The 24,764-nt window shown below is 43.3% G+C and overlaps 1 protein-coding gene and 1 non-coding gene across 5 annotated transcripts in view; both read left to right on the top strand.

The window, feature by feature from the left end:
• Positions 1 to 3,729: 3,729 nt before the first annotated feature.
• The window catches only part of ABCA1 (ATP binding cassette subfamily A member 1), a 132,439-nt gene continuing 111,404 nt past the window's right edge, over positions 3,730 to 24,764 (top strand). For all 4 annotated transcript variants that reach the window (XR_006210846.1, XM_042965355.1, XM_042965354.1 and 1 more), the window contains exons 1-2: positions 3,730 to 3,954; positions 24,251 to 24,415. Coding sequence is in view for 3 of the 4 variants with exons in the window: in XM_042965355.1 (XP_042821289.1) it covers positions 24,350 to 24,415 (66 nt within the window). In the remaining variant the exon portion in view is untranslated. The remainder of the gene's footprint in view (positions 3,955 to 24,250; positions 24,416 to 24,764) is intronic.
• LOC122233319 lies at positions 22,310 to 22,412 on the top strand. Its single transcript, XR_006210879.1, has one exon. It is a non-coding gene; the product is annotated as a U6 spliceosomal RNA (small nuclear RNA).

Genomic DNA, 24,764 nt, shown 5'->3' with positions numbered 1-24,764 from the left:
TCTTCCTTTTTTTTTTTTTTTAAGGAGATAATTAATGAATTTGGACAGAACACACTCAGTGGTAGAAGAGAGGGGTTACCTGAAATGGGCTGGAGAGTTTGAATAAAAGGGAGGGAGTAGAAATGAAATCTTCCTAGCAGTTTGGCTATTAAGGGAAGGAGAGCTCGAAGGATGGCATATTGGAAGGATGGCTTTTAAAAAGAATTATGTGTCATTGATCAACTAGTAATTCAGAGGAATATATCTGTCTATAATCCAGGCTAACTTGCTGATCCCAGTGACAGGCGGAACAAACATCTTACTCAAGTCCAGAGGCAGTAATGGTTTTGAATTCTGCTTAAGTGTCAGTAGGAGTCACATTAATACAGAGGGCATTGCATTGGTCCAATTAAATTGAATTTGTAGATATCCAGAGCCTATGTGATTCATGGTTTACTCCATAGGTAATGGTGGTATTCCTTGTATTTTTTTAAATTTGAATATTGATTACTTGATAATTTGTTTGTGTCTGTGTATTGGAATGAAACTGACTCAGTTATGAACTGTAGGTCCTTTTATTCCTCCTTAAGTGAAAAAATAATTACCTATATTTTCCCCTTAACTTTGAGGCACCTCTTATTCTCCAGGAATTCTAAAAAAACCCAGCTATTAGGTCTTAATTGTAGTACATTCAGCCTGAAAAGTTGTTTTTAGAATACTTTATTTTTTATTCTTCACTGGCTTCCTCTGATACTCTATTTTTTCAGAGCTTCCCAAGGAAACCAAAGAGTGTGCATACCAACCCAAACACATGTGTAGTGAAAATCATTTATATTTTAAACACTGTGTACATGTACATTTACGTAGACCAGTTAATAGATATTAGACATCAAAGCAACATCAAAGCAAAGCCTTTTAGGTAATCCCTAACTCAAAAGTCTCAATAGAGTGATAAAAGTGAGCTTCTCTGTAGCTCCCTGACCTCTAGCAGGGTCTCCAAGGCCACAGCTGCCTGAAGGGCAAGTCTGTAATTAGAAGATGCCAGGGTGATCTCAGAATAGAACTTCAAGCCACCTGGGCGGCATTTACAGAATCAGCTTCTCTGGAGCAACAGCAACAAAGAAGGGCCTTCCTACAATATTTGGAAAGGGTCACCTCAGGTGGGGACTTGAGTTTTGATGTTGGTGTTAGCAGGAATCAGAAGAGTTGGAGAAAAGCTCCCTGAAGCATACTGAGGAACAAATCAACCCACAATATTCAAGGGAGAGGATTCACATTTGCAGACTTTGTCAAAGGACACATTCTTTTACATTCTCACTTTTCGAATTCAATATTTTTGTCATATGAACCTATGACACTTGTAAAGTATGGGCTTGATGTCAGCAGACCTACATTCTTGTGTCATCTGGCTAAATCATTTAGCCTCTTTGGGGGCTCGGGATCTTTTATTGGTAGAAATCAACAAGACTAATAAACATGCTTCAACCATTACAGTGTGTTCATGTATTCATCGCAGGGGTGAGCAGATTCTTGACTCCACAAGTTGTTCTTCGTTAAAAATGATCACGTTTGGTGTCGGAGCCATAGACTGATGTATTTAATTTAAAATCGATGACTGTCTTCTCTCTGAGGCTTTTCTTCTTCTTGGTCTCATCTCCTTTCTCCAGCATCCTATCTTTGTCTTGTGTGGGATTTATTGTCATTCATACCCCAGTAGAACAATCTAAAGTATTACTTTAATAGGGATTCTTTTGGGAACCCTAGCCTTCAAAATTCCAAAAACAATGATTTTGGTGGTGGGATTTTAAGCACAGTGATAAGTGGGTGGAGGGTGGGGGGTGAGGCAGGAAATGGGCAGTCAGGGAGACCTAACCACTCACCTGATCATACTTGGAATGGCATCACCTCCTCCAGGAGCTTTCCTTTATATCTAGAGGGTCAGAGAGATTACTTTTAACTCTTTATGAGACCTGGAGTTTTACAAGTTTGGCATGGGAAAAACCTAATAGGCCATGGCTGGTATCTGAAAATGACATTAATAGTCAGCTAATAATACCCTCTTTGTTTAGAGTGCCATTCTTTCAAGGGAGTCAAATGAACAAAATTCACTTTCAGAAAACCCCTGTGAGGCAGAGAGAGCACACATATTCTCTTTATTTTACAGATGAAGAAATGGAGTCAGAAAGTTGCACGTCATGTGCTCAAGCCAAATTTGACCCAGAACCTAGTCTCTTAGCCAGGGTTATCCCTTGAACTAAGGCAAGATGCTCCTGGGCCCTGGGCTTCAGAAGGTGTGGTTCTGGCCCTTCTCAAACTTCAACCCTTCCTAAAGGGTGAGCAGTCCACAGGGTCAAGGTGTCCATGCCACTGGAATTATAAATACCTGGGACCCAAGAATTGCTTGCCATAGGGCCCCTAAGTGCATGTCCAGGGCCTGCGTGGGCCTCCTCACCGGATCTGTTCCTAGTGTTAACAGAACCACTGATGCGTGTACCTGCCCAAGTTGTGGCCTGACTGTAGCATAGTGTGGTATAGTGTGGAGGGGGCATGTGCAGCTGAGGTCCACATGCACACACTGAAGGTTCTTCTGGAATATGATAGAGTTGGGGGTGGGGAAGAGAGAAAAAGGGTTTGGGGGTCCCCTGTCCCACTCTACCACATTCTTGACAAAACTCAGGTCAAACTGTGAGGAGTTCGAATGTGAACCTACCCTTCCAGGTTGCTTCCAGGTAGGAGACCTTTATTTTATAGTTTGTTGGGTTGATTTATGACTTAAATATGTAGACAAAGTATGTGGACCTCCATTTGTACTTTTGCCTCTGTCCCCCAAATGTTATGGGTGGTCTTGCTTCTGATTGTCAAAGCAGAAGCCAGAGGAGGAAGTTGAACTGGAATGGTTATATAATTTCACACAACTGCGATTCTCTGGCTGCACTTTGCAAATCTGTAGAAACCAAAATACAAGTCCCGTGTATTTATCACTGGGACTCTGACCATTATAATGAAAATAAAAAGGGGACTGTTTTTTTTTTTTTGTTTTTTGTTTGCTTTTTTTTTTTTTTTTTGTGGCTTCCCACCTCCCCCAGTTTTCGAAAAGAAGGAGCAATAGGCGTTTCATTGGCCCTCCCAGAACCTGGGAGGCACAGGCGGGGGAATCCCAAAGGCAATAAATAAGTCGCCTATTAAATACCAAAGTCAGGGTTTGTGGTGGAAAACAAAAACTGCTAATTAGCCAGAGGACTGTCCATCTTCTCCCACACCCCGGGCATTTGAAAGGAAAGGCTAGGGGATGCTGTTCTGAGGGGTTGCAGCCCCCAATCCCTCTGACTGGGTAAAGTAACAAAGGGAAAAAAATGCTGAAAGCAGGAGTTTAGAGAAAGCGATTTCCACTAGTGCTATTTGCCGCTGAGAACGTGGAAGAGACCATCTCTGGCTCAGCCGCAGGCCCCACGGTTCCTTCTCGTCCTAGGCTGGCAGGCCCGGACCGGGCAGGGGGCGCCCACCCAGGACCTGCTAGGCCCGCAGCAACTCCCACCTCCCGCCCTCTGCCCCCAGGCGTGCAGAGAGCCGCAGGACGTCGCCCGTTTAAGGGGCGGGGCGCGGCTCCACGTGCTTTCTGCTGAGTGACTGAACTACATAAACAGAGGCCGGGGAAGGGGGCGGGGAAGGAGGGAGAGAACAGGCTTTGACCGATAGTAACCCTGGCGCTCAGCGCAGCCGAATCTATAAAAGGAACTAGTCGCGGCAAAACCCCGGTAATTCCGAGGGAGAGTGAGTGGCGCCGGGATCCGCTGAGCCCAGCGGACGCCTCTCTTCTCGGGCTCAGGTGGGCAGGGCAGGGGGGGCGCCGCTGGACCGGCGCTGCCAGAACCAATTTTTTGGGGCGCTTTGCTCCTCTTTTTTCCCCCTTTTCCCTTCTCCGGAAGGGTTTTTCAAGGGGTGGGGAAAAGACGCACACACAAAAGTGGAAAACAGGTAAGAGGTTCTCCAGTAACCTGGGCGTTATTGTTTTGTTTCGGGGCGGAAGAGGCTCTGGGAGGCGCTGAGTTTCGGGGACCAGTCTGCACCCCCACTTCTTGCAACCCAAATGGAGCGGGGGCGGCGTAAATGGAGAGGACGTCCTAGGACAAGCTCTGGCTACCCGAAGACGCGGCGCTACTGCGCACGGGGTTCGCCCGGCGATGGAGCCGGGGAAGCATCTCCGGGCGTGGAGACCCGGGCGCAGTACCGCGGGCGCAGTGGGATGGAGGGTTCTGGTTGGGCTGGGGGCGCCGCTGCCGGGGCGGAGGGAGCGGGGGGTGGAGAGTAGTCTCAGCACCCAGCGCTTCTCTTTGTTCTGAAGAGCCTGAGCCGGCTGGAAACCTCTCTGTTTGTGGGTCGGCCGGCGCCCACCGGGACAAATGCCAGCACTGAGTCCCCGCTCCGTTCTTGAAGGAGCTGGTCTGAGTTGGGCTCTGATCTGGGGATCCGCCCCGTGCGCCCCCGGACTGGAGCGGCGCGTTCTTGTTCCCCAAGAACTCGGCTGGGTGGTGTCCCAAATGGGGTCTGTAGCGCTACTGATCAACTTGAGGCCTCGGAGGCTTTGTTTGACCCCGGGGGTCCTGCTTCTGGCCTTCGTTTGCGCACCCCAGCTGGTGTGCCTGGCGCAGCGGGTGGGGGGGGGGACGCGGTTTTGTTTTGTTTTTTTAAACTCGAAAGACTTAGAAGAAGAGCCGGAGGAAACCTGGAGGTGATGTGCCCATTCTCCCCGCCCCCATCCTTCCTGCCCTTTGCAGTTCAGTCTCTCGGGGCTGCCTCAGGCAGGGCACGGATGGGGAAGCTGGGGCGAGATGGTGCCGCGGAATGACCGGGAGTAACCCCGGAGGGCGGCGCAGAACTCCATGCTCCGCCGCGGGGCTGGGCTCCGCGGTGGGGGAGGGTGGGCTGCGCTTGGGCCGCCCGTGGCCTGGGGGCAATGGTGCAGCGCCTCCTGGCCGACTGGCCTGGGAATCAACCCGTTGGCGGGAGGGGGCTCGGGCTTCACAAAGCGTTATGGTTTGCCGGTTCCGACTAAGATCCGGTGAAGACGGGTGGTTGCAGACTGGGAGGAATCCCGGGAGAGCAGGCGAAAAGGCCGTCTGGTTGTTTTTTTTATCAGAATGTTTCCCGATTCCCAGACCTTTGTTACCGGCGAAGGTTCTTGGCGTGGGTCGGTTTCATGGTTGTGTGTAGGTGTCTCTTTTTCAGCATTTATCTTATAGAAGGAAATAAACAAGGTGTGTGTGTGTGTGTGTGTGTGTGAGAGAGAGAGAGAGAGAGAGAGAGAGAGAGAGAGAGAGAGAGAAGGATAGAGAGAGAAGCGTCTGACACTGGAAGTAATTGGCTCTTGTCTTTTGCAGCATTGATACCGTCAGCTTTTAAAATCCGAGTATTATTTAGTGACACTTCACAAAGTGAATGGGTGGTATATACATTTACATAAAAGAGGACACATAAAAGAGGACAAATTTGATATTTTAAAAGTTACTTGGTGATGAAAATCAGCAAGTCACTTTTTAAGGCCCAGTCTCCCTCCCCGCCTCCCCCAAAGGACACCTTACCAAATTTTCCAAGTTCAAAAGCAGTTTTACTGGTTGTTTTAACAATGGTTTGGGACCCAAACCTAAGTTTTGATCTTCTTTTCAGACAGAGCTTTTCAGACAGTCCCTCATTTCTCATCTCCCCTTTTATTTCGGCCCATTTTTCTTATACCTACCACAAAAATAATGAAGGCTTTCTGTTGTTTGAATCATGCCCTGAAGACACTTCTCCCAAATCAAAGAAAGTGTGAAAGCAATGGAGACTGTTCTGGGGTAGAACCTCTTCAGATAGTATAATGATTTATAAGTACAAAGTTTCCATTGTCAGCCTCTTCCCTAACTGCTCCTATAAAGCAAATAATTCATGATAGAGAGTTTAAAAAAAAAAAACAACTGTTGGTCACGCAGAGCAAATTGGTATCTACTTGAAAGAAAGCAGTAGGATCAGAGTGACCACGCTTAATGAGTACCACAGTCCATTTAAGAGACAAAGAATTGCTATTCTAGTAAGAGTAATTCCCTTGCAAGGACAAGCCTCATGTTCTAGAACAACATATCTTGATTTTGGAGGGGACACCTGTGAAATGTGTGTCTGCCCTCCTCCTGAGCATTTGAGATCTCAAGTCATAAATATTTCAGTTTACATTGAAATAGAGGCCTCTGATGGACACATCTTTGACTTAGGGCATATTTACAGTTCATATGAGATAATGGTCAGTCTAGGATTGAAAAAGGATAATTAGGACTTGGCTGTTTTCAACTTCCACTGTAGGAAGTCTCAGTGCTTACATTATTAAAAATGAATGAAACTCAGCAACACAGTTTTTTATTTTCTGTTTTTGTTTTTAATTACCTTCAGTAGGTATTTACCTTATATGGGGAGAAGTTGGAATATTTTTCCATCCAAAAAAAAGTTTTTAGGGATCTATCCTCCCATGAACCAAGTTACTTATGCTATGTTCATAGTGATTGCAAATTGTTAATATCTTTACTACTTCAATTTTTAGCTCCTAAAGTAATTAAGCGGACATTACTGTAGACTCTTTAATTGTGAACGTTTTGGATATCTAGAAATTACCAGTAGACGTGGTTTTTTGTTTCTAAAATACTCTCAAATCCAAATGCATTTTTATTTACTGTCTGGATGTCAAAGAAATAATGCAAGTAAAATGCTCTATATGGCCATTATTCCAGCATCAAAGTTTAAATGATCTTTCTGAAAATTTGTTTTATTTAACTATTCTGGGAGAGGGTCTACATGAAAAACTGAGACCCTCTTCATATCTGCATGTGGGAATCATCGTAAATGCCAGAGTTATTGTAATGTTTATTTCATAGGTGCTGTTAAATAGCACCATGTGGCAAGCACTATTCCAAATGCTTTTCAAATACTAATTGAATCTCTGCAACAAACCTATTTATCATCCCTGTTTTGCAGATTAAGAAACTGAAGGGTGAACTACCTTGTCTGTCCCTGGCACACATCTTGCAAGTGGCAAGACTAAGATTTGAACCCAGCCAGTGAACCCCAGAGTACTTTAGATCCCACACTAAGCTTCGAGGTGGTACAATTTCAGCTGCTGTAAGCAGAGGACTCTCTGAGAATGCTCACTGTATTTATGGTACATTCATGTGCTATAGCCCTTATCAGAATCTACAGCCTGTATCATATTTCCCTTGGTGCTGTGAGTGGGCCAGCCAAACTCTCAGCTTAGGATCTTGGTTGCATAGGGATTGCAACACCGTGGAAAGAACAGACAATAACATTAATTCTTTTCTTGGTTTTAAAATGAAAATTTTACTATTGCTTCAGTCAGATATTTGTGAGTAGGTCTACGATGTCAAAATGTTTTCCTGTGTAATACATCTAAAATGGAATGGCAGAGTGTTTGGCTGTAAAAGTATAAGGAACAAAAAGACAAAGGCAAGAGAACTATTAATTTAGCTGTCAGTCTTAACTTTGGTGAATTTTTTTTTTTTCTGTTGGTTATAAAACAATACAATTTCTGCTTGTACTATCCTTAATTATGTTGTCGACCTTTTGAAATAAGCTATTGCCATTACTGTCTAGGAATCAGATTTAGCCGTTTCGTATGGCATCCTTCTCAGCAAGTAAATACAGTGTCAAAGTCGGCTTTATGAAAGTGAAATAGGATGGGAAACTGGTTTTCCTATTAAATTATTACAGCAAATTAGAAATCAGTTCTTAGAAAACATTTCTACTTAGTTAGAAGCAGTTTCACTTATTGTTCATTTACTGTGTCCTGTATGTTGTTTTAAGCATTTTACATGATGTTTCAGTTTGTTCTCATGAGAAGCACAGGTTGTGGATACTATTATTATCTTTATTTTACAGATGGGGAGACTGAGATATAGACAGGTTAAGGAGCCTGATCACAGAGTTTGTAAGTAGTGAAGCTGAGGTTGTAACCCCGGGCAGTTTAGTTTCCATGAATTTGCCAAATCAGAGTCAGGACTTTGTCAGGATATTCAAGTTTTGACAAAAGAAATACTAGCAAACGGCAAAGAGTGATTCCTCTTCATTTGGATATTTTTACCTAAAAATAGTTCCTTGGTAGATAACCAGCATAGATGTTGTTAGAGAGGTACATTTAGAAATGTTTTAAACCACAGAATGAAAAGCTCATGTGTAAAATTGTCTTCGGATAGAGCTTTCCGTTACTTTGCATTCCGTTAAGATAATAAACTATGCTAAGGCAAAGAGCATTTATGGGAATAGTGAATGGCAGGTGCATCATACGTAGTTCCTGGAACAAAATAAAGTTTGAAATCCTGTCTTTTTACATTTTGAAAACTCAATTTCAGACCTGATTGGAATGCCATCCCTCTCATGAACTCCTGGATTCACTCCTCCCTGCTAACACTGAGTGACGATTATCCCCTTCTTTTTTGCTTCCGTAAGATTAGATTACTGCACTATTCATGTCATGTATTTAATTGTTTTTTTGGTTTTAGTTAACATGTATTTGTATTCCTCTTGAGTGTACGGTTCTCCTCAAGGAGGACTTTGATTCATTCTCCCAGTCCTTAATTCAACCCCTTTGATATGAAAGGGGTTCAATAAAAGCTGACTTGAACGAATCAAAGAGAATGGGAAACTAATTTTTGTTTGCTATATTCTAAAAAACAAATTATAATGATGGGATAATCACAGAAAAGCCTTAGAAATAGAAATATATGTGAAGTTTTTGTAGTTAGGTTTGTGATAAAGATTGAGAAATTTTTACTCAATTTAGGTCAGCTCACTTTTTGTAGAACAAACAATTGTGATTCCATTCATTTCATTTTTTTAAGGTTTGTTTTGAGAAAAGTGAGAGAGAGTGGGGGAAGGGTAGAGAGAGGGAGAGACAGAATCCCAAGCAATCCCAAGAACCATGAGATCATGACCTGAGCAGAGATCAAGAATAGGACACTTAACTGACTGAGCCAGTCAGGGGCCCAATCAGTTTCATTTCTTTTTGAGGCAGCTGTGATTTGAGAAAATGTTATCATCTATGACCTTTCACTTTAAAGCACTTTGATTTGCACATCAATTAATTTTTTAAAATAAGAATGAGATAATTCACTAAGTAATATAGAATTTAAATACTTTTTAAAAAACCAAAACAACCTTGTATGCATAGGATCTGTTCTTTTATTCATTGTGTGTGTGTGTGTGTGTGTGTGTGTGTGCGCGCGCGCGCGTGTGTGTGTGTGTGTGTGTGTGTGTGTGTGTGTGTATTTGTTTAAAACTCTACGGCATTTTCTATGCCAAATTCAACTTCCAAGAAGCATTTGGAAGCCAAAACATTTTATCTGGCTAGTCTTGAAGTCCAGATGTTTTATGATAACTGGTATTTAGTATGGGACAGTTCCCAGAAAGAATTTTATATGCATAACCAATATCAGAGGTCATCATTTATTGGGACAGGATTTTTTAAATGTTTGTTTATTTAAAATTAAAAAAATGTTTTTATTTATTTTTGAGAGACAGAGGCAGAGCACGAGTGGGGGAGGGGTAGAGAGAGAAGGAGACACAGAATCTGAAGCAGGCTGCAGGCGCTGAGCTGTCAGCACAGAGCCTGACATGGGGCTCAAACTCATGAACCTGCAAGATCTTGACTGGAGCCCAAGTCAGAGGCTTACCTGACTTGAGCCACCCACATGCCCCTATGGGGAGAGGATTTTTAATAATCTCGAGTATATGATGAAATCAATGGATTCTCTCTTCAGAAAAAATATACATAGACATGTACACTCCAAGTTTTATGTGTAATTAAATGTAATTTTGCATAGAATTATATTGTTTACATATAATTTCAGAAATCATGGCTCTTTAGTGAATTTCTGAAATTATATATAAAAAATATAATGACTTTGGGCAAGTCATTTTACTTTTCCAAGATTTAGGTCCCTGCTTTACAAAATGAAAGAGGAGGAAGTGCATGACTTTTAAAGAGCCCTTCATGTGTTTACATCCTCCAGCTCTAGGTGTGTATTTAGGAACCAGGTGATTCTTTGATCGGAGCTGCTTAGAGATAATGTCCTATGGGAAATCTTCAGCATTAGTTTCACAGATTATGTGGTTTCAAGACTAGAGAGGAGACACCCAGGGGGTGCCTAAGAGTATTCCCGATGAGAGTGAAGGTGGCACGGTGAAGGTGATAGGAGAGGAAGGCAGAGGCAAGAAAGCTGTGGAAATTGTCTACTTATCTGCCTTAATGGAGGAAGACATGATGAATCATAGAACCAAAAAGGCATTCTCATCTGAAATGCAAAGGAAGGGGGAGTTGGTTCATCTCAATAAACTTCAGTAGAGCAAACATGATTTAGTGAGATGTTGTTCCTATCTCCAACTCACCATTTGGAGAATCTCTCTGAAATAAAATACTCATTTGGACGCTCTATCCTGGACATCTCTCCATTGTGGGTATAGGTTTTGCTTCTGACACTTATCCTGCAGTCCTGTTAAGCCATTATGTGAAAGGAGCACCACTGCCCATCCTAGGATGAGAACTGGACTAACCTTATAAGGATATTCCTAAATATCTTGGAAGACTCTCACTGGGGGTAGGTGGGCAAGACACAGGGCTTTCTGAGGCATTGTCCTGAATTTGTTATCTCAGAGATCACAACAGATTGGGACCAGAAGGAAGAAGGGGGTTGGGGGTGGAAAAGGAGCAAGGGGTTTCAGGATGGGAAGGGGGGGTGCATGAGAGGAGGAAAGACACTGTGAAGTTGTGTGGGTTTCATATCCCTATTTACACTTGCTTTGCAAAATTCCTGTAAGATGCCAGGTTGGGAATAATTCCTTTTGTCAAGGGTCATACCAAGCTTGTTTTCTTGAAGAAGCAAATCCCCAAGGGGGTGGCAGTTTGAAATCAATTGCATCTGGTGTTTAGATGACCCAAGTTTGACATAAAGGCAAACTGATGGAAGCAACAGCCTTCCTTGGAAAGGCAGAGAGACAGTAAAGACCCAGAGTAATGAGTTTAGATTGACCTGAGGATCCTTCTCTGCTCCCAGGGGCAGGGCTTGGAGGTGGAGGTGTCCGTTGATCTTAACTGGGGTGAGGTGTGATCTCTGGTATCAGGAGAGGGAGGGAAGAGGAAGATAAACTATTAGAAAAATGTGTTAATATAAAAAAATTAAATGTGTTAATGTACAAAAAAATACCATTAAACTGAAATTCATTTCTTTGGCAAATATTTTTTCAAATACCACGTAAAGTACTAGCGGCTAAATACAGACTTGGAGGGTCTGCTGCCATGATGATCATTAGCTTGGCATTCAAGGCTCTTTGAAATAAGACTCTGACCTATCTTGACAGCTTTTATCCTAGATTATAAGAGGCATACTTGAAGGAACTAGATTTGTTTTTTCGTCAGTGATTATTAGCACATAGTATGGCTTAATAACTATTTATTAACTGAATTTCCTTCGATTTTAGGAGCCCCTTCCTGCTCCTCATTGTTGTGGTATCTCACATTCATCCTCTCTGGTTACTTTTGTTTGCAATGCATCCTCTACTCATATTCCTCACTGACTGAAATTTTACCCACTGACCATGGGTAGATGAGAGCACGACGAGGGTTAGGCCTTCCTTCGTGTCACCTCTTGTAAATTGTCACCATCACCCTATCTTTGATAGGCAGCACATAAGTCATTCAGGTTATTTACATTGACTCACATTTTTGTGAGTGTATTTACAAAATAGAGTGAAAACAAGTCATTTTTTGGGGTGCCTGAGTGGCTCAGTCCGTTGAGCGTCTGACTTCGGCTCAGGTCATGATCTTGCAGTTCACGAGTTCCAGCCCCTCATCGGGCTCTGTGCTGACAGCTTGGAGCCTGGAGCCTGCTTCGGATTCCGTGTCACCCTGTGTTTGCCCCTTCCCAGCTCATGCTCTCTCTCTCAAAAATAAATAAATGTTAAAAAAAAATCGTTTTTCTAAATTGTCTGTGAAATAAACTTGCTTTCCAAAGGTGCTGGTGGACTCAGAGACTTGTTGTCACTTTGTTAAAAGGGGGTATTAGCCAATATTAAAGAAGTGTTGAAGAGCAGGCCAAACAAACTTTCTCTTTAATGTAATAAAATTTTTATAAAGGCCAAAAAAGTGTTGAATGAATTTTTCTCATTGTGTGATTCAGTTTTTCATACTGCATCTGTCCATCTAGAATTGTCTAAGTGGAATTTAAGTGGCACTTAAATTCACCTTGTGATGAATTCCCACGTTTGGGGAAATATTGATGTATGTCCCATCATACAGAGATGTCTCTGTATACCTGATGCAGAGAGTGGTTAAATAAGTCGTTCATGGTTCACACGTTTTGCTAATGGCAACATGGCAACCAACACGGGGGATTCAAGCTCAAGTCTGATACCCAAGCTCCAAGCAGTTTTCCTAGATTCAGATCTTCTACTCCAGCCTCTTTATCATCAAGACTTGTTTTCTGTTCTGTGGCTTAAAGTGATATAGTGGATTTACCCCACAGGGGTCATTACCTGGAAATTAAAATCTTGGCCCCTCGTGTTTTAATCCAGACTTTTTGCTACTATACCAGAATTTTGGGTAGTGTTTACAATGTCCTTTTAGGAGAGAAAAAAATTGTGTCTATACAAGTCTGTCCTTTTCAGCTTAAAATGGACACTGAATCTTTGAAAATCAGACTGGCCTCATTAACTTATTGTCTGTTGGTCCAATTTGAATCTTAAGGAGTTTTTTAACTGTATTTTCTCTCTCTCCAATTAGAATTGCTCCTTGGTTGTAGGTTTGAATAGGAAGGAAATCCCCACAGCAGTCCTGAAGGTCGAGTCTTAACTGGAGTCTGTTTCCTTTATGCAAAAGTACAAAACCCTGTGCTAATTTTGGCCCGTTAAGATTAATTGTGATTCAGGGCAGAGTGGTGTTTTGTTTTGTTTTGTTTTTTAACTTTAATGATTGTGTTCATTGTAGTAAGGACCTTGGGTTCAAGAAAAAAGAAAGCCTTTGGTCAAGTTATGTTAATTCAGTTGTCTGTTCTGTTGCAGGATTTGCAAATTTAGTGGCATCAGTGCCATTTTCCATTTTCCAAACCTGGTCACATTTCACATGATCACAGCGTGCCTTTCTCTTCCCCAGAGCAAAGGGAGGGTTGTCTGACAGTTGGTTCCAATGGCCTCCATTAAGAGGAGTGCATGTGCCCCTGGCGGCTGCAGAGACCAGCAAGGCACTCTGTCCTTAGGCAGAGCACCAGGTTGGGGACTCTGGTGCTTACCTGATGTAGATATTTAGCACATGGCTGCCTGGGAGATTGGATTGTGCAGATACTTAAATGACACTGTAAAACCACTGTTAAAAAAAAGAAGGCTAGTAGGAGTTGCACCCAATAGTTTAGTTTCTTTTCCTTGAACACTTTTTAATCTGGCATATAAAATGTTGGATTTGTGAAAATCTTAATGACAGCGCTTTCTAGAAGGAATACTTAGAATCATAATAATAATCGGAATAGTAGAGATCTGTTTCCTCTGAGAAGATCCTCCCAAACCTCAAAAAATGGAGTTCATGTTGCCAGTGTTTAAAAAAAAGGCCAACATCCTTCAATTTTTGCTTTTCAGAATCACAAGTGTATGGATTTAAACTTGTGACCTTATTCCTCTTTCTTCTTTTGATTAAGCAACGCAGCCAGCAACATGGTTTGTTTTGGTTGTTATAGAGGAGTTCCAGGTGTAAAGTTGGGGAAGAGCTGGGGGCGGAGCTCAGACCCTGGATGTCTGTGCTGGTCCTGGAAGCCCGACTAAATTTTCACTTACTTAGTTACCTGGTCCTGGCTGGGCCGTAGAAACAGAAGCATCTCAGACATGTGACAGAAGCCCGCACTGCCTCAAGAGCTGGCTGGTGAAAGAAGGTGTTCTGGATAAAGATTGCTAGGGTTTGGTCACATACTCAGTGAGCTAGAATGGGACAAGAGCCTGGGGTTAGATAACTCGTTTTGGCAAATGTAGAGGGAATAGAGTATTGAGGTGGAAAAATTTTATTCAGGTATTGCTGTGCTTCATTGAGTGAGCTTTTGACTTGAGCCTATGTGTTTAGAGTTCAAGAGTCTTGACCAATGCTGGCAGTCTTATATTTAGGGTTGAGCCCCTAGGGGAGGTATTCTTGTAGCTGGCATGCTTACAGGGGTTCTAGAGCCTATGTCTGGCGAATTACCCATTCTCCTTTGCCCACATGAAGCCAATGAAAATGAATGTCCTTCCCAGCGAATTAGGGCGGCTTTGAGGACAACCAAATTAAATGCGCTTGAACTTGAGTTTCTTTGAGCACAGCTGGAAATTTTGTCATGCTTCTGGGCTATCTGAACCTCTACTTTCAATGAAACTTCTGATTTGTTACTGTAGTGAGCCTGCTTTAACTATTTTCTCTCATTCCTGAAGTCTGACTTCAGAAGCCTTCATTCCACGAATGTTACAGAGCATAGAGTCTTCCTGGGCACTGGGCTCAATATGGCAGAGAATAAGATGTTGAGACACAGTAGCTTGCTGCACGTAGCTTACAGTTTAGCAGGGACCACCTGATAAGTCAGTAGCCTGGAGAGGATTGTAGGGAGAGCCTGAAAAGATGAAGTATAAGGCCCAGGTAGCAAACAGGTAGTTGATATAGAGGCTGGAGGAGACTTCACGGTGGAGAGGGAAACTGAGCCAGGTGCTGAAGACTTGGAGGAAGGGAGCAGTGTGCTTGCATAGGGAATAGGAGTTGCCTGCCCAGAGCATGGAGGGAATAGTGTGAGTGAGTGCTGGGGGCTCCCAAAAGAGGATTTCGTGGTAAAACAATTCCAGAAGTGGCACCAGGATATCAGGGTCACCCCTTTAACATCTTCCACTGAGCTGGGCACTGGGGAGAGCTCCAGTTCGTTCTGGAAAGGACTTTGGGGAAATAGTACCTTCTGTGGACAAAGAAGAGAGAAGAGAGATTCCTTTAATAAATTGCCCACTTTATGCCCCACCCATGATGAATGCTTCACCCTGTGAAGTCAGCAGCACTAATCATTATAATAGCTACCATTTACTGGACACTTACTTTGTTCCTGGAACTGACTTAATGTTTGTATACATTATTAGTTCTATTTTCTGGAGAGGATACAGGGGCTCAGAGTCCCTACGGTCCCAGTGCTGGTGAGGAGCAGAGTCAGGCTTCCAAACCAGTTTTCTCTGACTCCAAAACCTCCCTGCTTTCTACTGGGCCAGTTAATTAAAAAAAAATAAGAGTTAAGGATGTTTAGGAAGAGTTTGCCATACAGTAGCATAAGCCCAAGGGAAGGGGAAGGCGGTGAAAGGATTTGGGTTTGTCCCCAAGTCCTTTGAGCACTTTTATAAAAATAAACCCTTTATGCTAGGAGAAGGTTGGACATCTGAAGATGTTGACCCTTCAGAGATGGGAGCCAAACAGAATGGTTTTTGCTGATACAGTCACTAGACTTTTATCCTAACATTCTCTTGGGAAACCCTCCTGCAACAACGGGGAACACGGTAGTCAAATTTTTCTGCAAATAAGTGATTGATTGCTCATGGAGACTTGCTTGCTTGTGTTTCTGTATAGCTCAGGGTGTTTCTGACTTCAATAGCTCCTTCCTTCCAGGCCCTTCTTATTTTGGTATTATAATGGTAGTTGAAAAAATTTTTTTTTCTATGATAAATAATGTTGACAGATTGATTTCTTTTCAACAGGAAACTTCTTTTTCCTATATGCTAGGTACTCCTACCAGAGAAAAAGCAAATAGTTGTATTGTTTGCCGAAATCCTCCTTTGAAGGTTGCCCTGTGTTTGTTTAATGGAAATCAGCAGGGGGAGATGGACTATCTCTAATATTTTGTTAGAACTTCTCCATAATTCAATAACAATGAAACAAGAACTTGGGTACGGGACAGATTTGCTTTTGAAAACCATGGCTCTTAGCAGTTTTAGAAGTCCTGAGACTGTATTAGCTGGTAGCAACTGCAATGTTGAGAGTGATGAAACGTATCTTTGGCTGTTCAAATATGATAGAAATAGATTTAAACCTTGTGAGTCTCCTTTAAAATAGAATTGTTGACAGCAGGAAGGATAATGCTTCTCCAGGGCTAGTTACAGATTTGATGGTATTCATGTGTCTCTTCTTTCAGTTTGTATGTGTTCATTTCATAGCCTTCATTTTGAAAATTAGCTATTAGCAAATACTTTTGTCCAGGAAATTGAATCTGTATTCCTCTATAAACTAATTGTTAATAATAAGTAAGTATGATACATTTGGCACTTAAAAAAAAGTGTCCAAGAGTCACAGATTGCTGGAATTGATGAAATTCATTGGATATATATTTTAAAAATGGGTATGTGATAGAGCCTCTTCCAGGATGATAGAAATCTTCTATAATGATAGAATTGCTTCCTTTTACCCTTGACTTTTTACCTTGGAGGATTTCTTACATCTTTTTGTCCTCAAATTTGAGTATTAAAATATTACCATTTAAGTAGGAACACAATCTCAGGGGTTGCTGAATACCAGACCATGGCCTTTCTGCAGGCCTCTAGGGGCCTAATGGCAGCTAACGGCAGTTTAACTAAATTTGGGAGTCTATAGGATGGTTGGGAAATGTGAGGGGGTGGAATTTAGGGTTAGCAAGGATGGCCTTAAGGATAGAGAGCTCAGGGGCACCTGGAGGCCAGAGAAGTGCAACTCAGACAGTCAAATGAACCCCGGGCTAATAAAGCTCCCCAGGGTCAGCAGGGGAGAAGTCACAGTCCAAATCCCTTCCTCCCACCTCAGCAGCTACGTTCTGTTTTCAGTCCTGGTTTCGGTGAGCCTGTTGCATGCAGCCTGGTTTTCTATCAGTAATCTCATTAGCCTTTTCCCTGAATGGGGCTTCTGATCCAGAGACATATGCTCAGAGATGCAATGAAAGAACAGACCTTTTCCAAAGCAAGCGTGCTCTGTTGGGCTCATGGGTTTCATACCCTAATTTTACAGGACCCTCCACATCTCTTTGGAGACCAGATGCGTAGGTGGGTCTTGCTTTTGTATCAACATCTCATGAATATGCAATCAGTTGAGCTCTAGTGCCAACTCATTTTCAATTCATATGTGGTAGGGTTCAATCCTGCCTTACATCTACCTGCTGCTTTGTATGTTACTGGCTAGCTGTTTATCGATGTGAGACGTCTATGTTACTGGCTAGCTGTTTATCGATGTGAGACGTCTAGATACGTTTTATCAGGAGAGATGCTGACAAGCTGTTGTCACAAATTTCAGCTTCTGTCTCACTTCTGGTAATCATGTAGACATTTGTCAACAAAGTAGAACATACACTTTATCTATCTATCTATCTATCTATCTATCTATCTATCTATCTATGTAAAATTTGGAGAACTAGTTGTCCTTAAGACTGCTCTCTGGGAGAAATGAACACTAGTTGCTGACTGCACGTTCTGGGTATATTTGGATAGAACTCATAAGAGAAGTGTGTTCAGAAGAACAAACAGAATTGCAGCGGAAAGATGATAGTGGGGAGGGATGTATAACAGTTGTTGGAAAAGTTACTTTTTTTTTTTTTTTTAAACATTTATTTATTTTTGAGACAGAGAGAGACAGACCATGAACAGGGGGAGGGTCAGAGAGAGAGGGAGACACAGTATCTGAAACAGGCTCCAGGCTCTGAGCTGTCAGCACAGAGCCCGACGTGGGGCTCGAACTCACAGACCGCGAGATCATGACCTGAGCTGAAGTCGGCCGCTTAACCGAATGAGCCACCCAGGTGCCCCGGAAAAGTTACTTCTTTAGACATGTGGGGGCCAGCTCTAACTCTAGGGGGTGAGTCTGGTCAAGCCACTTGCTTTTTGAGGGCCTCCGCTTCTCTATAAGGTTGGGACAGGGGTGTAGAGGGAACGGTTCTCCAAAACTGCATCAAACTTTCTGTCTGTCAGTAAGACAATTGACTGGAGTATGGCCTTATGAGGGGCCAACTACTTTGCTGCAGTGAGAAATGGTGGTGGTGTGGTTCCTGCTTGGGGACGGCCCTCGTCTGGCACATGCCCTGGCCGAGGGGTCGACCTGCACCTTAGATGGAAGTTCAGCTCTCTAGGCCTGGCCTCACGTGCCCCCAGTGTTCTTGCCAGAAGGAAAAACACCAACCGACCCTTTGGTGACTGCAGAGACTGAGAGTTCCTGGCAGCAGTGCAAACATGTGCATTTTTTCCCCCCTTATTACGCTTCCGTAGGCAGATTTAATGCTTTAGAAGGGTACAAGGCAGTCACGGGAAGTAGTTCCTGTTTTTCTTACGGCTTTGCCAAGTGGGAAATAAACCTTCCTACCTTGTCTTTTTTGCAGGACTTCCTCTGTCTGTCTCCTCCTTTCTTCTTTGTATTTCTCATCTCTCTTTGAAACTTAATGTGAAGTGCACAAGGGCCAAGTGTTTTGGTGAAGAAGGGGCTGGAGGAGCAGCGTGGTGGGTGCTGACTGGGGCTGTATGTTTATTTTCCTCTTTGCACCAAGCTTCCTGTAAACCTGTAGTTTTATTCTTATGCCAGCATCACTGAGTCTGACATTCTTGGTGTCACTTGGTGACCCTTTTGCAAGTGGCACAGCCCAGTGTCATTTCACTGTCCTAAAGGTGCTTGCTCAGAAAGGAGTTACCCCGTCCCCCAGTACTTTCTGTTCCCTTACTCTGCTGTATTTTTCTTCATTACTCCTACCTCCCACTGCCTTAACCTGCTGCTCTCTATTTTCCACCTCCTTCCTAGAAGTTCCACAAGAGCAGGAATTTTGCCTCTTTTGTTCACTTCAGGCTCTCCAGGATCTAGAACAGCATGTAATAGGCACTCAATAAATATTTGTTGTGCTAATGGGGACCCTTGCAGAGTTAAGGCTTCCTTGTTTGTTGAATGAATGTGCAGCGAATATTTTATCCACTATTCACCCTAGTGAATCACACAATAATCAGACTTTATGCTGTACAGTTCTCAGGTCCTCCAAGGCATGAATGGATTTGTGGAGTATGTCAACTATTATAATAGAAGGAAAATGATTTGTTGGGGGGGCTGGGTCAGGTTATTGATGTATAATTTACATACAATTAATTTACCCTTAAAATTTTAAAACTTTTTTAGTATGATTTATTGTCAAATTGGCTTTAATTTACCCCTTTAAAGTGTACAGTTTGATGAGTTTTGATAGATGTATATAGCCACGACCACAATCATGATACAGAAGATCTCCCATCACTCAGTGCTCCTTCTGCAATCTGTTTTCAACCTCCACCCATCACCAGCCTCCACAGATCAAACACGGATCTGATTTTTGCTCTCATTGCTTCACCTTTTCGGCATGTCATATAAATGGAGTCATAAAGAGGCAGTTTCTTGTGTCTTGCTTATTCCCTTAGTGTAAGGCTTTTGAGATTCATCCATGCTGTTGTACATATCAGTTGTTTGCTCTTTGTTTATTGCTCAGTAGTATTCCATTTTAATTTATCTGTTAGTTGATGGATATTTGGGTTGTTTTCAGTTTTGGCTATTCCCTATAAGACTTCTGTAAGCGTTCACCCACAAGTCTTTGTGCGAACTTATGCCCTCCTATCTTTGGGGTAAATACCTAGCATGAGATGGCTGGGCTGTATCATAAGTCTGTGTGTAACTTTACAAGAAATTGCCAAACTGTTTTACAAAGCGTCTGTTCCATTTTACGTTCCCACCAACAGTGTATGAGAGTTCCAGTTGTTCCACAGACTTGCTCGCGCTTTAAAATTTTTAAAAATTGTACTACTTCTAGCAGATGTGTATTTCATTGTGGTCTTAATTTGCATTTATGTACAACTAATGATGTTGAGCATCTTTGCTTATTTGAGAAGGCTATGCTTTAGCAGTCTGCTATATTCTCTGGATACGAATAATGTTCTAATATTAGTGGCATTTGAGGTGAAAATTTCTTTTTTTTTAAGTTTATTTATTTTGAAAGAGTGAGCGAGCAGGGGAGAGGTAGAGAGACAGGGAGAGAGAATCCCAAGCAGGCTTTGTACTGTCAGCGTGAAGCTGACATGGGGCTCCATCTCATGAACCGTGAGATCATGACCTGGGCCGAAACCAAGAGTCGGTCGCTTAACCAACTGAGCCACGCAGGCACTCCAGAAGTGAAAATTTCTTTAAGAAAGTGGTTAAAAGTTTGAAAGGCCTCTTCCACTAGGTCCATACGGTACAAAAGAAGGTTAGGGTGTGGAAACTATGTTAAATGTTGGCAAAGGGTGGTGGTCCGCCTGAGTGACTGATGATGCGACCCAGAGAGAGAGAGAGCACGTAGGACTTGAACATGGAGATTGGCAGAAAGCAGATTCCAGGGCTCTCCTGACCTTGGTATGGCTCGCTCGGACCTTAGCTAAACCTAGTGTTTGTGGTAAGTAGACCTAGATTTAATTACATTTTCCCGGATGCCCCAAGAGTCGCCTGGGAAAACTCAACAGTCCTTTATGGCCTTGGAGCATGTGGTAGAAGCCTGCTGAACATAGAGCTATCCTCTCTGGGGACAATTTACCGGAATCAGTTAATCAAGCTTGAGAAATCAGTTTACCACAGGCCCAGAAATGCCACCACCCTTACCTTCTGAAACCCTATTTCTCTTGTCCATCTCTTAGTCAATTAATTAAGCAAACATTCCCTGACTGTTTATTGCATGCCAGGTACTAGGGAAAACATTGATGAAGAAAATAGAAGTGGTCCCTGCGGACTCAGAATGAAGGAGAAATACTTCAAGGGAAAAGAGAGGCAGCCTTCGGAGTACCCAGGAGGGGCTCCTAACCCAGGTGTCAGTGCAGGGGAGGTAATCAGGACAGGATCCTGGGCAAGTGGAAGCTACATGGAGACCTAAGGTTGAAGAAGAGTTAGCCAGGCAGACAGTGCTGGGAGAAAGGCTTTTCTAGACAGGGGACATACCAAGAAGTCCTGGCGGTAGGACATTCAGAGCCTGTCAGTAGTTTCTTCTGGGCATGGTTTAGGAGGTGGGGAGCAGTGTGAGAGGGGTGGGAGTCATCAGGGAGACCAGTTAAACTACCACATAGACTGGACTTCCTCCTTAGGGCAGTGGGGAGCTGGCAGAGGGTTCTAAGAGCAGAATGGCATATTTGGATATATGGTTTAATCGAATAATTGCAGCTGCTCCCTGATCAATGGATGGGAGGGGGACAAGACTAGAGGCAGGGAGACCAGTGAAGTGGCTGCTGTGGTCACCCAGGAGTGGGATTGACAGAGTGGCCTATTGACTGGCAGTGATTGTGAAGTAGGACCCTTTCCAGCCAGTAACTGGAAATGTGCATAAGGGCAGAAGCGAGTGTGTGACTGGCTTTGAAACATTGAGAAATCTAGTACATAGTACTGCATTCTTTTTGGTTTTGGTTTGTTTGTTCACTTCCTTGGAAAACTGATGTAGAAATGTCCCTTTGGCTTCAGTTACCTGAGCGGAGGGGTTTGGGCATTGCCAAACCCTTCTTTGTGGACAGAATTGCCCCAGCAACGATCACTGTGTTCTGAAGTGGGAAGAGGGAATTATTCAGGAGGCCAGGGCCATGCCAAGGTGGGTGGGGGATTTGGGGGAAGAAGCCTGCCTGCTTGTACCTGGCAAAGCCAGAGCAGAACCTTCATTGCTGCTCTGGGCTACTTCTTGCTAACAACCTTCTCTGCATGTCTCCTGGAGGGTCACTGGGCTCAGAACCCATGTCTGGAGACCCAGAAACTCTCCTTTCAGGAAAGTACTCTCCAGAAAATCTCTTCCTGCCCTTTCTCATCTCACGAACACTCTATTGAGGTGTGTCTTCTCTTCCTCTGAGATTTTTCACTGAAGTTTAGGGGACTCTGTGCTGTGGTTTGGCTGTGGGGGTCTCTAACATGAGGCTATTCAGGTTTCATCCTTCCTACTTGGCCCTTTCCAGAAACCCACAATGGATTTGCTAGAAATAATGGAATAGAAATGAATGTTTGGACAGGGTAAAACCATTGCTCTGTTAGGAGGTACCGATAGAACAGAGAAAGATAAGTGGGAAGAGCACTCATTTCTTTGGCACTTACAATGTGCCATGTACTGTGTTGGGAATTCATTTATATTATCTCATTTAATCCTTTGAATATCATGCAAGGTAGGTATTGTCATCTGCATTTTTTGATGAGGAAATTGAAGCTCAGAGAGTATAAAGCCTTGGCCAAGGGCACATAGTTGGGGAGCTGGGGTTGATTCCTATTGGGGCTCTCTCTGCTATGTTAATTCTTTTTAAATTACAATCTTGTATGCTTGCTTTGGCAGCATATATACTAAGATTGGAGTGAAACAGAGATTAGCACGGGCCCTGCACAGGCTGACATGCAGATTCATGAAGCTTCCATATTAAAAACTAAATAAAATTTAAAAATTAAAATAAATAAATAAATAAATAACTTGTGTTCCAAGCTTCTCATTGTTACCCTGGGGATCTGAAAAGATTCATGTAGCTTCTAAATCAACTAAGTGATTCCTAGAGAGCAGCTTTTGCATGAGAAAAATCTAGCTAATTATTTATTTCAGTATTTCTGGAATGCAAGCCCTATCCTAGGCCACTTACAAAACAATTGGGATGACAGACACGTCTCACAGTGGCATTCTGGCTCTCAGTGCTTGGGAGGTCCGTTGACAGCTTTAAACAACGAATTGCAAACCGATGCAGTGCCAGTATAACTCTTCTTCTTTTTGGGGTGAGAAATTTTGGGGGTCTGTGTCCTAGAGGTTTGCTGAGCAAATGATAAAGAAATAGGACCTATAGCTTGAATATTTCAGAGTAACTCCTGATTTGTTGGATTGTCAGAGAATGAATTAAAATACATAGTAGTAGGGTCTTTCCTTCTCAGAAACTGAAAACTCCCTCCACTCTCTTCCTTCTCTAGAGGTTTTAAATGCAAGTCCTCATGAAGTGGGCAGCAAAAGGGTAAAAGGTTGACCTTTGCATTGCAATCTTGTTTGGACTCACAGATTTTTTAGTCCAATATTTGGTTTTATATCCACAAGTGGTCACTGCATTAGTTCTTTTTGCTATTTGTTCCTCTTGCCTAGTTTCCCACTCCCACCTCTACCTTACTAGGGCCACAATGATAAACTGAGCTATTTAGAAGTAAAGCTGGTTTCTGGGTTGTGGCAAGAGTTCATGACTATGAAGTGCCAGCAGGACCTAACTTTGACCTGTGTATCCCTCCCTTCTTCCACTTTTCATTTTCTACCCTTTCTCCAACTTTAATTTTAGTCTGACTACTTGGGATTATTCCAGCATTTAATAAATACAGTTGTTGAATGGGCAGCTGGGACACACAGCATGTTGTATCCGCTGCTTATGAGAACCATCCTTTTGCCCAGCAGGGTGAAACAGTCCTCCCGGGAGGTACCTGTGACACCTGATAAGGAGGGGCCAGGCCCTGTGTGCAGGTGCACACAGGTGGAGTAGAGCCAGAGTGTACATATGTCTGGGCAGTGGGAGATTGTTGGTTTCGCTGGTGATGCTCTCCGCCTGCCTCAGCTGACTTGTTTCTCCGTGGGATATTGTTTTCTTTCTACAGACACACAGCACTGGAATTGTCCTCGTCACCTGGGAACCAGGTGTCAATGTTATTTCCTCGGTATTTACTCATAGTCATCTAAAACAACTCCGTGGCTTTCCAGATTGGGAAACTGCTTTATCGATGGTGCCATTTATCATTTGAAGGGCACAGCTATGTGGCCAGATGAAAATGTGGTCGGTAGCGGATTTCAAGAATTAGCATAAATTACTCCAGGTTCGAAGCAAAATTCATAAATGCTGCTACGTTTTATGGGGAAGGGAAGCATTTTTCTTAGACAAGTGAAACAGGTGTCTGGGATTCCAGTGTGCCGTTTCCAACCTCAGGGTTTTGACCAACCAAGATTGCTCACTTAAGTCTGTTTTCTTTCATAAGTGCGTTTTTCATTCCCAAATGGTCGCACCAACGGAGCTAAAATGATTAGGATTATAATGACCAACTTCCAGGCTGTAGCCAGAAAACCTCCAGAATCCCTGTTTACAGGAGAAACTCTGAAGCCGCAAGTTGGGGACTCAGGGCTTCCTGAGAGTAATTAGGACACTGATCTGGGTTTTGAGGTCCCAGGTGAGGGGGCTGGTGCAACAGCCCTCACTGGCGTATGGCTTTGCAACAATAACTGATAGCGTTCTCTCCTGCTTTATCTTTCAGTTAATGACCAGCCACAGCGTCCCTGCTGTGAGCTGCTGCTGCTGCCTCCAGAAGCTCCTGAGCCACACACAGGTTGCTGCGGCTGCCGGCTGAGGAAACATGGCTTACTGGCCACAGTTGAGGTTGCTGCTGTGGAAGAACCTCACTTTCAGAAGAAGACAAACAGTAAGCTTGGGTTTCTCTGGGGAGGTTCTCCTCTGCTTTTCTTCATGGTTGTGAGTTGGGGATTGGAGAAGGGAGGAGAGGGAATCCTCTTGGTTTCTTAAAGGGAAAGAATGAATCTGGCCCTGATGAGCACAGGTCCGTGTGGTCCTGATAGAGCCCTACTGCTTATGAGAGAGGGAAGATGTGCGGCCAGGCAGAAATGTCAGCTTTAGTTTGTGCTAGTGGCCAGGCATGAGTTCTGATCCCTGGAATCTGGCACAGAATTGCCTCTGACCATGCCGTTCTTTCCTTTTGCTACAGCCTTGGGGCCACCTGGCTGTGAGCACCTGAAGGGCCCTTGTATTTCTGG

Source organism: Panthera tigris, chromosome D4 (assembly GCF_018350195.1).
Source record: "Panthera tigris isolate Pti1 chromosome D4, P.tigris_Pti1_mat1.1, whole genome shotgun sequence".
Classification (NCBI taxonomy): domain Eukaryota; kingdom Metazoa; phylum Chordata; class Mammalia; order Carnivora; family Felidae; genus Panthera; species Panthera tigris.
Note: the sequence above shows the minus strand (reverse complement) of the source record. Positions and strands in the feature narration are given on the sequence as shown.